The 13,331-nt window shown below is 34.5% G+C and overlaps 1 protein-coding gene across 1 annotated transcript; it reads right to left on the minus strand.

Annotated features, from left to right (window-relative positions):
• Positions 1-7,569: 7,569 nt before the first annotated feature.
• Positions 7,570-11,717, minus strand: LOC115708179 (uncharacterized). Its single transcript, XM_030636388.2, has 10 exons — positions 11,283-11,717; positions 11,127-11,202; positions 10,944-11,041; positions 10,283-10,384; positions 10,029-10,115; positions 9,716-9,832; positions 9,138-9,241; positions 8,530-8,669; positions 8,293-8,429; positions 7,570-8,140 (listed from the first exon to the last, which is right to left on the minus strand). The coding sequence occupies exons 1-10, from the start codon at positions 11,553-11,555 to the stop codon at positions 7,964-7,966; spliced, it is 1,311 nt and encodes a 436-aa protein (XP_030492248.2). The 5' UTR covers positions 11,556-11,717; the 3' UTR covers positions 7,570-7,963.
• Between the last annotated feature and the right edge of the window lie 1,614 nt (positions 11,718-13,331).

The raw sequence follows: 13,331 nt of genomic DNA on the forward strand, positions 1-13,331 counted from the left end.
TAATTTCGTTTTAAGTTTAAAAACAATTGGTTTCGTATAGGGGTTTTGTGAATTAGAATAGTTATGAAGGTTCTGACCTTATAGAATTGTTCTCGGGTAGTCATGGGACTAGTTTCGATATTTTCTTGTTGAATTAGAAGTGATTTTTGAGTTAGAAATCGCGTTTGGAACTTTTTAAAGCTTAGTCCGAACGTTAATGGCGTTTTTCATTTAAGGGGTCGATTTTTATTTCTGTTACGTAAGGATGGTAGTATTTATGGCATACATGCACCCTGTAAAGTTTGGAGTCATTTGGATAAGTTTTGGTAGTGTTTCGGTGAGTGCGAAAATTGAAATTTTCGTATTTCACAGTTTATAGAAATTCCTAAGAGATTAGAAATCGTATTTTTGTCATAACTTTTGACTCGGGTGTCCGTTTTGGATATTCTATGTACCGTTTCGAAGCTTGAGACGAGCTCTACAATATGGTGTATGTTTTAGAGCTTAAATATAAGTTTTATTTTAGTGTATTTATACCGCGGGGTTTGGTAGAAAACCCTAGATTGTCTTATGTGAATATAAGCAGTGTTTTAGGATAAACACTTATTAGTTTATCGTTGTTGTGACATAGGGCCGGGATCATCGAGGATAGTTCTCCACTTGGATTGATTGAAATGTATGAACCTGGATTAAAGGTAAGAAAAGTATATTGTACTGCATAGTACTTTGTATGTAATACCGTTAGTATTGTTATGAATTGATCAATATTGAGATATAGTTAATATTGTTATATATAGAAAAGTATATTGTACTGCATAGTACTTTGTATGTAATACCGTTAGTATTGTTATGAATTGATCAATATTGAGATATAGTTAATATTGTTATATATAGAAAAGTATATTGTACTGCATAGTACTTTGTATGTAATACCGTTAGTATTGTTATGAATTGATCAATATTGAGATATAGTTAATATTGTTATATATAGAAAAGTATATTGTACTGCATAGTACGCTGTATGTAATACCGTTAGTATTGTTATGAATTGATCAATATTGAGATATAGTTAATATTGTTATATATTGAAAAGTATATTGTACTGCATAGTACATTGTATGTAATACAATTAGTATTGTTATGAATTGATTAATATTGAGATATAGTTAATATTGTTATATATTGAAAAGATTGATTGGTTGAGTATTGATAATGTGATAATATTATGCATGTGATATGTTGGCTCACCTGATTAGGTGATGCAATTTTCCTGGTAACGTACTGGGCGTAAGTACGGGCGTTAGTGATATATGATGAGTACCGAGTGTAGGTACGGGCTCACCTGATTAGGTGATGCAATTTTCCTGGCGACGTACTGGGCGTAAGTACAGGCGTCAGTGACATGATAAGTACCGGGCGTAGGTACGAGCTCGTCTAGTTAGACGATGCGATATATTGGTGCCAGATTGTGGCACGGGCTCACCTGATTAGGTGATGCAATTGTATGATATATGGGTGCAGGTTTTTGGGCATAGGCTCACCTGATTAGGTGATGCAGTTATGCGACATATGGGTGCTAGGCTATGGCATGGGCTTGCCTGATTAGGCGATACAATACAAGATCATCAGATTAAAGCATCGACTTGCCTAATTAGGCAACATGATGTCATGAAGATGGTTGCTTTATGAGGTAACATATATATTATTTATATGATTAAATGAATATGAATTCCATTATTGGTATAATGGTTTTGTATTACCAAATATCTGTATACTAATGTTTATTCGTGGCAGATGCCAGTAGTGATTTGGATTTCATCTTATGAACAAAGTGTGATGGTTTGATTTTTATTGTGTATAAATGACAATATTCGAATAATAAGCTATATGATTGTTATTATTACTTTTCTTGCTGAGTCCTTGTGACTCACGGGTGCTATGTGGTGCAGGTAAAGGCAAAGAAAAGCTAGATCAACCATGAGGTGGCAGTCTTCTCCAGCAATGTACATATTGACCTCGCCGGCCTGCGTGCCGAGTTGCCAGGAGTTGTTTTAGATCGTCTGTATTTGTGTATTTTGATTTTATGTTTAAATGGTTGTCGTACATATTTCTTTAGCAAAACTTTTTACAACAGGGATTCCCGGAACACACTTTTTATGCCGTTATAATGTCCATTTTTAGTGTTTTATTTTAGTCAAGTTTTTAATATTATCACGGTTTTTAATAATTAATTATTCTATTAGTATTAAACTAGTTTATAAAATCACACACGTGGCGTCCCTATAGATTAGGGCGTTACATGTACATAATGTATAAATTCATCTGAAACCCTTTTCACATACTTGATCCTGTTTATTGTGCCGTCAACACATTGGAAAGTAAACATGACTATGTGAATAAAGTTTCCTAGATTTATCAGACACAGGGTTTTACTGATATGATAATCTACAACAAGAGTTTACTTGCATTTGGAGAAGTGCTATGTTCTTTCCAGAGCATTGGTTAAAGTAAAGCTCAGGTTGGATGCATGGAGTATGCATCGGAAGGGACCGATATTGAACTTTGACTTAGATTTAATTAAACTTACCGTAAAATCTATTCAAGTCAATATCGCCTAGTTGATCCTAGATCAAATGATCTTAATCCTGTTATGATTAGGCTCAATCTTGAAAGGCTATTCGTGTTCCTTGAATTGTTAGTTAATCCTACTTTTAGGTCAGGGTGATACGTACTTTTTGGGAACACGGTAGTGCAATTGAGTGGGAGCGCTATCATAAACATGGAATCTATAGCTTCTATCTGGCGAATAGTAAGCAAAGGATGATCTCCTTTGAGCTTGACCAAACGAACATAAATGGTGGAGTACTCATTTCACATAAGCTGAAATATCATTTATACGGGGTCAAGTGTTTTAAGGATAAAATACATTGTAGGGTGTAACGGTAATCTAATCCCTTTACAGTGTAGATCATTCATATAGAGGATCATTGATCACATTAGGATTATAACAATGGATAACTAATGATGTGTCTATATGGTGGAACATATAGAGCATTCTATATACTGAGAGTGCAATCCTAAGTTCTATGCGTGGATTCAACGAAGAATTAATAAGTTAGTGAATTTTAGTGCTAAATTCTTGATCTACTTATTGGAAGCTCGGTTATATAGACCCATGGTCCCCCCACTAGTTGAGATAATATTGCTTGTAAGACTCATGTAATTGGTTTTGATTAATCAATTATAATTCTCAAATTAGACTATGTCTATTTGTGAATTTTTCACTAAGTAAGGGTGAAATTGTAAAGAAAGAGTTTATAGGGGCATATTTGTTAATTATGATACTTTGTATGGTTCAATTAATAAATATGATAAATGACAATATTATTTAATAATTATTTATAGTTATTAAATAGTTAGAATTGGCATTTAAATGATTGAATTAGGAAATTGGCATTTTTGAGAAAATCAGATACAAAAGGTGTTAAAATTACAAAATTGCAAAAAGCAAGGCCCAATCCATTAGTGTATGGCCGGCCACCTATTGTATTATTTTAAGTTGATTTTTTCATTATTTTAATGCCATATAATTCAAATCTAACCCTAGTGGAATGCTATAAACAGATAGTGAAGGCTTCAGGAAAAACACTTCTTCTGAATCAGAAAAACTGAGCCTCTCTCTCTCCCTATCTTTAGCTGCCACTTCTTCTTTCTTCTTCCTTTGAATTTCGAAATCCTTAGTGATTAGAGTAGTGCCCACACACATCAAGTGATACCTCAATCATAGTGAGGAAGATCGTGAAGAAAGATCATCAGCAAAGGAGTTTCAGCATCAAAGATTCAGAGAAAGAGATCCAAGTTCAGATATTGATAATGCTCTGCTACAGAAAGGAATCAAGGGCTAGATATCTGAACGGAAGGAGTCATATTATTCCGCTGCACCCAATGTAAGGTTTCTTAAACTTTATATGTGTTTAATTTATCGTTTTAGAAAGTTCTTATTTAGGATGTTAATAAACATACTTGTGAGTAGATCTAAGATCCTGGTAAAATAATTTCCAACAACTTGTTCATAAGAACAGATTATTAGGATTAAACTGCGTGCATATTTCTGTGCCTTGAGTATGTTTACCTCATTCAAAAGGGTTGAGTACGGTCATTTGGCGTTTCTGAACTTGCTTGCATGGCTCCAAGATTGGGGTTGGATAACCATTATACTGGCCTATTCCCTTCATTCTCGGACAAGGGTGCATCAAAGGTGGAACCTTTTGGGAGGGATACCTGACCCTTTCACGTGTAGCCGTTTAAAATTTTGTTGTTGCATGTCAAATAATCTTCCCATCCTTACAACTTTGAATCGATTCATTTGTCCTGTGTTAATTGTGCTTACATGTACCTCTCAAAGTCAGAATGCTAGGCCCTACGAAAAAGACGGATTTGATAAGTTTCTAGAATGGAGGAGATTCTACGAGAAAGAGGAAGAGGCAGGACATCGATCCTCAACGAGCCAACAATCCTACCCCATTTAATCTGTCACCCTCTACCCCACAACTATACCAGCAATACCAATGGCAGCACCAACAGCCGCAACAGCTTTAGCATCAATCGTTCCAACCGCGGTTTTAGCAGTCTTCCCTGCTCAAGATTCCCTTTGTAGGCTTTAAATTCCCCATGAAGGTTATTCCTTTGGATTTTTCCACCATGCAGAGGGCAAAGGAGGGCAAACATGCCCTGAGGAGGTGGCACAAGGAAGAAAGAAGGATTTGCAAGTGAGAGCGAATAGGCTTTCTACTATGAAAAGGGTCGAAACCTCTAAAGGCCTTTTTGCCACTATTCCTCTTGGGCCAATGGTGGACACTGAGGCTCTAGAAAAGCGGATGGCACCTAAGGTGGGGAGGGAAGCTACACCCTCCGCTATCAAACTTTTTGCCCAGGTGGCTAGCAGTGTGCCCGGGTTGCCCCTGGAGAATGAGCGATTTGCAGCAGCACTGATGCATTCACCCTTGCCCACACTGCCAGACAACAAGCACTGGTACTGTTTTTGTTTTCTCACATTTTGTTCATGTTCTAGGCAGCTTTGATGGTGGGGAGGGTCGTTAAAGAAGTAGGCACCCTTGTCACAGATTTAAGCAGGAAAAATCCAAAAATCAACAGTTGCATGCTGCCAACAAGGGTTTGCTGGATGAAAACAAAATTCTAAAGAGAGACCTCGAAGATCTAAAGAAGGAAAAAGAGTTGTTGGAGGTCAACTATGGCTAGCAAGCTAAGGTGTTGGCGTAATCAGTGATCACTGAAAGGAGACCATAGAGAGATTGCGCAGGGGAACCTCCCATCGGCCATCCAGTAGCATTCGGAGGTTCGGGGGTTGAGCGGTATTTTGAGGCAATGAATTCCTTTTGACCTTTTTTCACCTTTTTTTTTTCATTTTTGCTTTAGTTTTGATTTTGCGGAAATAATTTTAGTTATGCCCTATCCGCGAGGCCATTTGTAATAGCCTTTGAGATATCTTTTTAGCTTTTATGCTTACTTTATTTACGGGTTTATTGCTTGCTTCTTTTTCCTACCTTTGCTTGCTTGCTATTCGATAGATCGACTTTTAGGATTTTGTGAAGTGTTTGGTTCGAACATCCAAAACTTCAACAACTCCCTTATTGAACCCTTTAACACATGCAATACCACATTGTGGCTTTACGCTTCTTTCAGTTCTCAATGAAAGCACCAAAATTTTTACCGAGATTTTTAGAAACGAGATTAAGTAAGAGCTTAAGAAATTAAATGAACGATTAAATAACTGAGATGGAATTTTAACATGGTTCGGGCATTAAAGATCCCTAGTCCACGAGTCAATGTATTGGCCTTTGAGGCTTTGAATGTATTACAAATGAAGTTTTTACAGCTTGAAGAACCTGAGTTCTTGCTATAGTATCTTCCTCTTTAGGTTTCTCTTAGTGAAGAAGAAAGCTTAAAGAAGTATTCTCAAAAGTGTTTTTCTATCCCCTTTACATGAAGAGTTAAAGGGGTATATATAGGCTTAGACTCGGGTCTGGGCATACCCGTGACCCGCTAGGGTTTCTGTGCAAAGATGGACCCACTATTAGAGTAAATACATTAAATACATGACATTAAGGCCCACGTCAAGACACTACCTTTTGGACAGAGGCGTCTGTACAGTGGGGAACCCATCTGATCTGAACAGGTGTCACGCATGGGTTCTGCTACAATAGACAAGAATGTGAGAAGGTCACCATTGGACAAAGAGGAGTGTATATGCCCTTGCGGTACAGACATTACCATGTTCTGGCAGAGGGGACAACATCTGACGGGATGGGCCCAGGCATCAGAGGATAGCCACGTCACTGTAAGAAGACTTCCGAATGCACCTTTAAGGCTTCCCCGTCCAGATGCGCCTCCTTAACTCTCAAGAGGGCGTAGTTCACTTCATCTCCTGGAAGGAAAAAAAGGAGTTCGGGAGCACGAGGATCTTATCTCTAGGGGTGAGACTCAAGAAGTATCGAGAGCTAGAGCCCACCTCCGTTTTGGACTCGACCTTTGCATGCCGAAAGGCTCGAGCTACTGATGACGCAGATCAATTACATCAATATGCCACTCTTCGTCCATTAAAAAACGTGGATAATAATAATAATAATAATAATAATAATAATAATAATAAATGAATGAATGAATCTTCAATCCCATTGCAAAAAATATTACCAACTGCATATTTTGGTATGATACAAACAATTTATGCAGTTTGATCAATACCCAAAATCAAAATCCATAATTGTTGTGTGGATTAGGGGTGTTCATAAAATAGCTGATCCAATTCTATCTGCACAATCCGATCCAATTCAATCTAATCTACAAAATGCGTATATCCACACTTGTATGGATTGGATGTTGATTGACATGTAAAAGTAATCGATTCAGTCCAATCCACACATATTTATATATATATATATAAAAAAGAAAAAAAGTACATATACAATTAACATTTTAATGTAAAGAAAATAGTAATTTAAACATCTAATACATATAATACAATTATATTTCAAAATATAATAGATCAAACATATATTTTATTTTTATATATAATTTTTTTCTACATACAATTTAAAACAAAATTAAATATTTCTTTATACAATTTTTTTTCTTCCTTTAAATTTGTTATTTTATTTATTTTAATTTATTATTAAAGACATAAAATAATAATAATTTATTTTATTTTATTGCTAGTTATGTGAAAGAAAAATATTTTTTTCATAAATATTAAATAATTTAATATTAAAAAGTAACCAATTCAAAATAACCGATCCAATTCGTAATTTTGCGGATTGAATTGAATTGAATTTAAGCTATCGTGCGGATTGAATTAGATCCAAAAAATAAAATCCTCACTTAGTGCGAATCGAATGCACTATAAACAAAATAGTACGAATTAGATTAGATAAACACCCCTTGTCGATATTGTTTTTCACACAGTAGCAAATTAAACCCCTGATCTTAGGGGTTCAAGTGTTTAATTTGCTCAATTAATAAAATTTTAAGATCTCTGGTCAAAAAAATGTTTTTAAAATACGTAACAAAAAGCTATGAAAAAAGTAGTCAAAAAATGATTATTGTAAAAGTCTAGCAAAATAAATGAGGGGAAAACCCCTAAGATCATTATACAAATCCATTCAAGGATCAATATATTTATAGATTAATCTAAAGCAAAACGGACTAAATCCTCTCATATTTCCGCAGGCCAACAATTCCGTCTTACTTTGTATCAGCAAAAGAGCACTTTCACTTTCCAGTTCCCCCTCCAAACTACGCGTAGGAGTTGCAACTTAGATTCAAACTAGGCACATTTTTCCATGAGTAGAAGAGCAAACCATGCCGAATCTTGTCCACCATTTCCATCAAGCTTCTTTGAGACAAAGATGTGAAGACATCTGCATATATGGCAGTTCAAAGAGCAAACTTGCCGGTGAAGATTTTTTAATCAACAAGCGACTGCAACATCTGATTCAGTCTGTACTAGGTCGGAGTCAAGGACCAGAGGATCCTTTTGAAACTTGTTCCTCAGCTGCCCACATGCTGCATTTGCCTCTAGGCCCCTTGTTTGGCGTGTACTAACAGTTATCTTACGGGATTCCAAAGCAGCTGCAAATGCTGAGACCTGCAGATGTAATGGATAAATTCAAGCTCAAAAACATTAACACAATGCAAAACTTGACGAAGATGATATGCTACTCTAGTTGACACTTGACAAGGAAAAAGAAAATAAATGAAAAAATAAAAACAAAACAATGACGAATAATGATCAATTACTTGTCTCTTGCTTGGACGCTTGAATTCTGATCCTTCTATTGGATTGAAAGGTATCAGATTCACATGATAAATACGTCCCCACTCCTGGAGTAGCTCCGCTAGTTCTATTGCATGCTCTACAGCATCATTCACTCCGGCTGTACAATATGTAACAAAGAAACTTGCATCAGTATTAATAATGTCAAATTCAAGCAAGAAGATCAGTATATAGAAGGAATGAATAGAGATTTACAGTACCTAAAAGTGCATATTCAAAAGACACCCTTCGATTGGTTTCAAGGAAGTAGTTCTTGCAATCATTCATAATTGCGTTCAAAGGGTAGGATTTTGCACTAGGCACAATTGTTTCCCTAAGTTTCTGATTAGGAGCATGCAGGCTGATCCACAAAATGATCAAGTTTAACAAGAAAGGTACACGTACAATGAATGAAACATGGCTGAGGAATTTTTTATTGTTACTAGGTGTGTACTCCTTTGGCAGCTGCCTTTTATCTAAATACAGATTTGGTATGCGTGTTTTCAATATTCTTATACATTGTATTTTGAAGTTATATATTTAGCATCCTGAACTCAAATTTGATAATATAAATTTATCAATATGATCAAAATGTCTCAATTATATAAGTTCCAAATTTAAATTTAATTATTTAATTACATATACTTTGGCCAAATTAATTAAATTTAACTTTAGGGTACTAAATATGTACAATATCAAAATACAATATATTGGATGAGTATTATTGAAAACACAGAAGTATATACCCTTATTATTATTTGGTCGTTTAATCATGTAAATATTCTCTCTTTTTACTTTATTTTTACTAACAAGTAATAAGATAACATACCTGACTGCCAGTGTGGACTGAAGTTTGTGAGAAGCCAGCCTTTTAATAGTGTTCGGTACACCCACAGTCGAAATTGTAATCATTCTTTGACCAATTTGTATATCCTAAAGAAACAAAGTCCCATTAAAAAAACTTACTACTTATGATCCGTTATGATGTTAATTAAAACATTTAAAAAAGGCAACCTGAGCAGAAAATAGGATTAAACTAAACCGCTGTCTTAATATGAAACTCTATTGTTTTTGGTTGATGTTAAATGACAAATATCCATTAGGCCTTTTTTTTTTCCTATGACCTAATAGTTGCGTTTAACATTTGGAGTGGGATGTTATAAGGGTACAGTCAACTAATTTTATCTAAGTGCATGGATGTATACTAAAATCACTGAACATAGTGTTGTTACAGAAAATGAGATAACAGAATGAGTCTATCTACAACAGAGAAGGGAGAATACTATCTTGTTAGGCTGTTACGACATCTAAAGTAATGGTAAGGAAATCCAAAAAAGAGGAGTGAAAGGAGAAAAAAAAAAGCAAAAAAGGCTATGCTGCGAAATGGCTGGAAAATTTGATAGGAACCTTATTCAGGCAACGGTGTGCTTCAAGTACAGATTTCAGATTCATCATTGGCTCACCCATTCCCATGAACACTACATTTGTGACCCTATGCTTGAAAATTTCCTCAACAGCCAACACCTGAGTGGATGTCAGATATTACAGTCAATGCGTATACATTTAGAGAATACAATTCATTTTAAGACAAATTATTAAACAATTTCCAACCAACTGTTTCCATCTTGTTCAAAGAGATTGTGCAAAGGGAGAAAATTCTAAGAAACCTCAATCACCTTGGTGTTTGAACAAATGGGCATAAAAATTACTAAGCTCAAACCTGTTCAACAATTTCATGTGGCTGAAGATTCCTTGAAAAACCCCCTTTTCCAGTTGCACAAAATGAGCAGCGCAAAGGGCAGCCAACCTAATTAATCAAAGGAAAGGTAGTTGCAATAAGTACTGAAAAATAAAAAAGTAAATTTGATATTTATAAATATTAAATAGACACTTGCTAACAAATACCAATTTGACAAAAACTAACATTACAAATTAAAATCTAAAACTTGCTAAAAATCATTTCAGAAAATTAACCTGTGATGAGACACAAGCAGTAAGCCTCATTGGACCTTTTTCATCTACGACTGGTATACCAACAGTCTCAATCAACCTGTTATCCTCCAACTTTATTAATAACTGCATAATCAGTGGGAAGCATAATAAGAGGCTGGAAATACCAATAAGCAGTAGAAACAGTAGGGGAGAGAGAGAGAGAGAGACACACACACACACACAAAATTCCCGGAAAAAAAAAGTGGTAAAATAGAAACCAATACATAAGGCAAACAAAACTATTATCAAGCACCTCAGTACAATTACAACATTTTAACAAAGACAAAATTTAGGCCTATGCAAAGAAGCTAATTCGCCAGCCAATAGCATAAGAAACAAAATCTCACAAAAACTTACATTATATTCTTGATAACATTTCATCCATGTATATGTATACCGTTTAAAAATAAAAAGAACTAATTCCCACCTCCCAGATAGTGAAACAGGGAAATTTTCCTTTTGTCCTTCATTCATGTGTTTATTTACACGCTTAGATAAACAAGTTTGGGTGAGCCCCATCACAAAAGTAGAGTTGAAAACTGAAGAGGTAAACCACTATCTTTGATTACTTATTCTATTCTTTGTTATTCATTTCAATTCAAACAATATTGCCCATTACAATAGTCTTGGATAAATAAACTACCTTGATAGTTCCATCAGCTGCAGTGACAGAACTGTGTATGGGAGACCGACCAACTCTCCATCCAGCTTCCTGAAGCCCTTTCCTAAATGCTTGAGGCACTTTTATATGAAAAAGGAACCAAATTTCACACACAGGCCCAAAATTAAACAAAATAAATAACTAAATAAAATAAAACCCACTTACACTGACTAAAATCTTCAACTTGTCTGATTTTTCTCTGGTAAATTAGATGATGCAGTTGTTTCCCTCTGTAACCTTGCTATACAATAACAAAAATAAAAATAAAAACAAATTTAAGCTAAAAAAGTGATTGAATTAGTTCATTTTTTTTTTTGTTACCTGACCAAAATCAAGGGCGACTTGTTGAAGGTCGGCTTCGGACAAGCCCAAGAGAACTTTGGAGTCGTTGTTTTGGATACGAGAGGAGGAGGAAGAAGAAGATGATGGTTTGAGTGTGAGAGTGGGTGTGGGTGTGGTAGCAGCGGTGGTGAGGTTGTTGTGCTTTTGTGAAGATATAATGGTAGTGGCTACTAAAGTGCGTGTACGAAAGGCATGAGTGAAGGAAGCGGAGCAGACGTTGTGAATGAACGCCATTGATGATGAGGTGGTCATCGTCGCAGTTGCAGGGTCGACAAAGCTAAGCTAGTACGAGAGAAGAGAAGAGTATCTCAAAGCCTAAAACCTCAGCTTTTTTGTGAAAAAGACTATGTTAGCCCTGGACTGGCCTCTCCTATCCATTGTAAATATAATTGCATCTTTGGCATGTTTGGTTTGTGGACATCAATATTATTGTAATGGTTCATTTTTACAATAATAATACTTATTTTTATTTTTAGAACTTCTTTAGGTAAGTGTCTAAGTCATTATTTATGTATATTTTTTATTAGTTTATTTAAATTAATTTTTAAATAACGTGCTTATTAACTTGAAACTTAACAGTGAGGTACTTACGAAAGTTTCGAAAATATGGTTTAAATATTAATATCGTCAAAAATATAATTGAGATATTTATTTATAATTAGGAGTTAAATTTATGTATTTATAACGTAAATTACTCAAAAGAATATTATTGTAGTATGGAATTTATAGATAGATCAAATTAGATCTCATAGTCATTACAAATAATATTCGTTGGTATAGAAAAAATTTCAACCATACCAAAAATATTGTGAGCAAAACTCCACTTAACCATATTGTGAGCAACAAAATTACAGTCTAGAAATATTAAAACAATAACAACTCAAAAACAGTTTAGATAACTTAAGACAATGATAAACATAACTATCAATACTCCAACAAGGCCATGTACCCTTTAAAATGTTGATAACTATCTCCGAATCGCTTTCCACCATCATGAATCGATAATGTCTCGGTGTTGCCATTTCAAGTTCCAACAAGCAAGTCGCTACTTCTACAATGAGAGGATCATAAAATTAGAGTTTCCTCGAAGTCGTCCACAAAACTTCCCCAAGATGGTTTCTAACTAAGGCTACAATACAAATAGACTCCACCCCACCCTAACATTACAATTTATCTTTATTTAGTCTTTGAGGGATGGGGACCAGCCCTCCACCAAAACAACAGAGGGGATAAGAAGGATAACAGAATCATAATCTGCATAACAATGAGTAATAGAATCAATATAATGTTATAAATATTAATAATTATGTGGATGTCCAAATCTTTTATTTATTACCATGAATTGTAATCAACATTCCTCTTTTCCTTAGTTTCCCTTTTTCTTAGTTTCTTAATATCTCACTCTTGTATTTGTATAAATAGGGGTTCACCCCATTGGAATAAACAACTCAGAAATTCTCATTCACTTTCTTTTTCTCTCTTCATCTTCTTCTTCTTTCTTCTCATCTATTTTATATTATTTTATATTATTTCATAACACGTTATCAGCACGAGTCTCTGCCCAAGCTTCAAGCATGAGTCTATGCTATGTCCCAATGTAAGTATTTTGTTAAAGTTCTTGAATTGTTTCAAAGTCATGATACACTAAATATATATTTATATATATACTTATCTGACTGAAACAATTTCAAGAATCCTTTGTTTTCTTTTTTCTTTTTATCTATATATCTATATATTATATATGTATGTATATGTTTTTATATATTTATTATTAATTTCATATATATATTATGTTCTTATCATTCATAATATATACAATATATGTGTGCCTATGATATGATAGAGAAAATCTATATAAATTATACATATATCCAAAAGATTATGTATTATCGATAAAATATTGCATATATCCTAAAGATTATGCATCATCGATAAAATATTGCATATATCCTCAAGATTATGCATCATCGATAAAATATTGCATATATCCTGAAGATTATGGATCATCGATAAAATATTGCATATATC

This window comes from Cannabis sativa, chromosome 1, assembly GCF_029168945.1.
Source record: "Cannabis sativa cultivar Pink pepper isolate KNU-18-1 chromosome 1, ASM2916894v1, whole genome shotgun sequence".
Lineage (NCBI taxonomy): Eukaryota > Viridiplantae > Streptophyta > Magnoliopsida > Rosales > Cannabaceae > Cannabis > Cannabis sativa.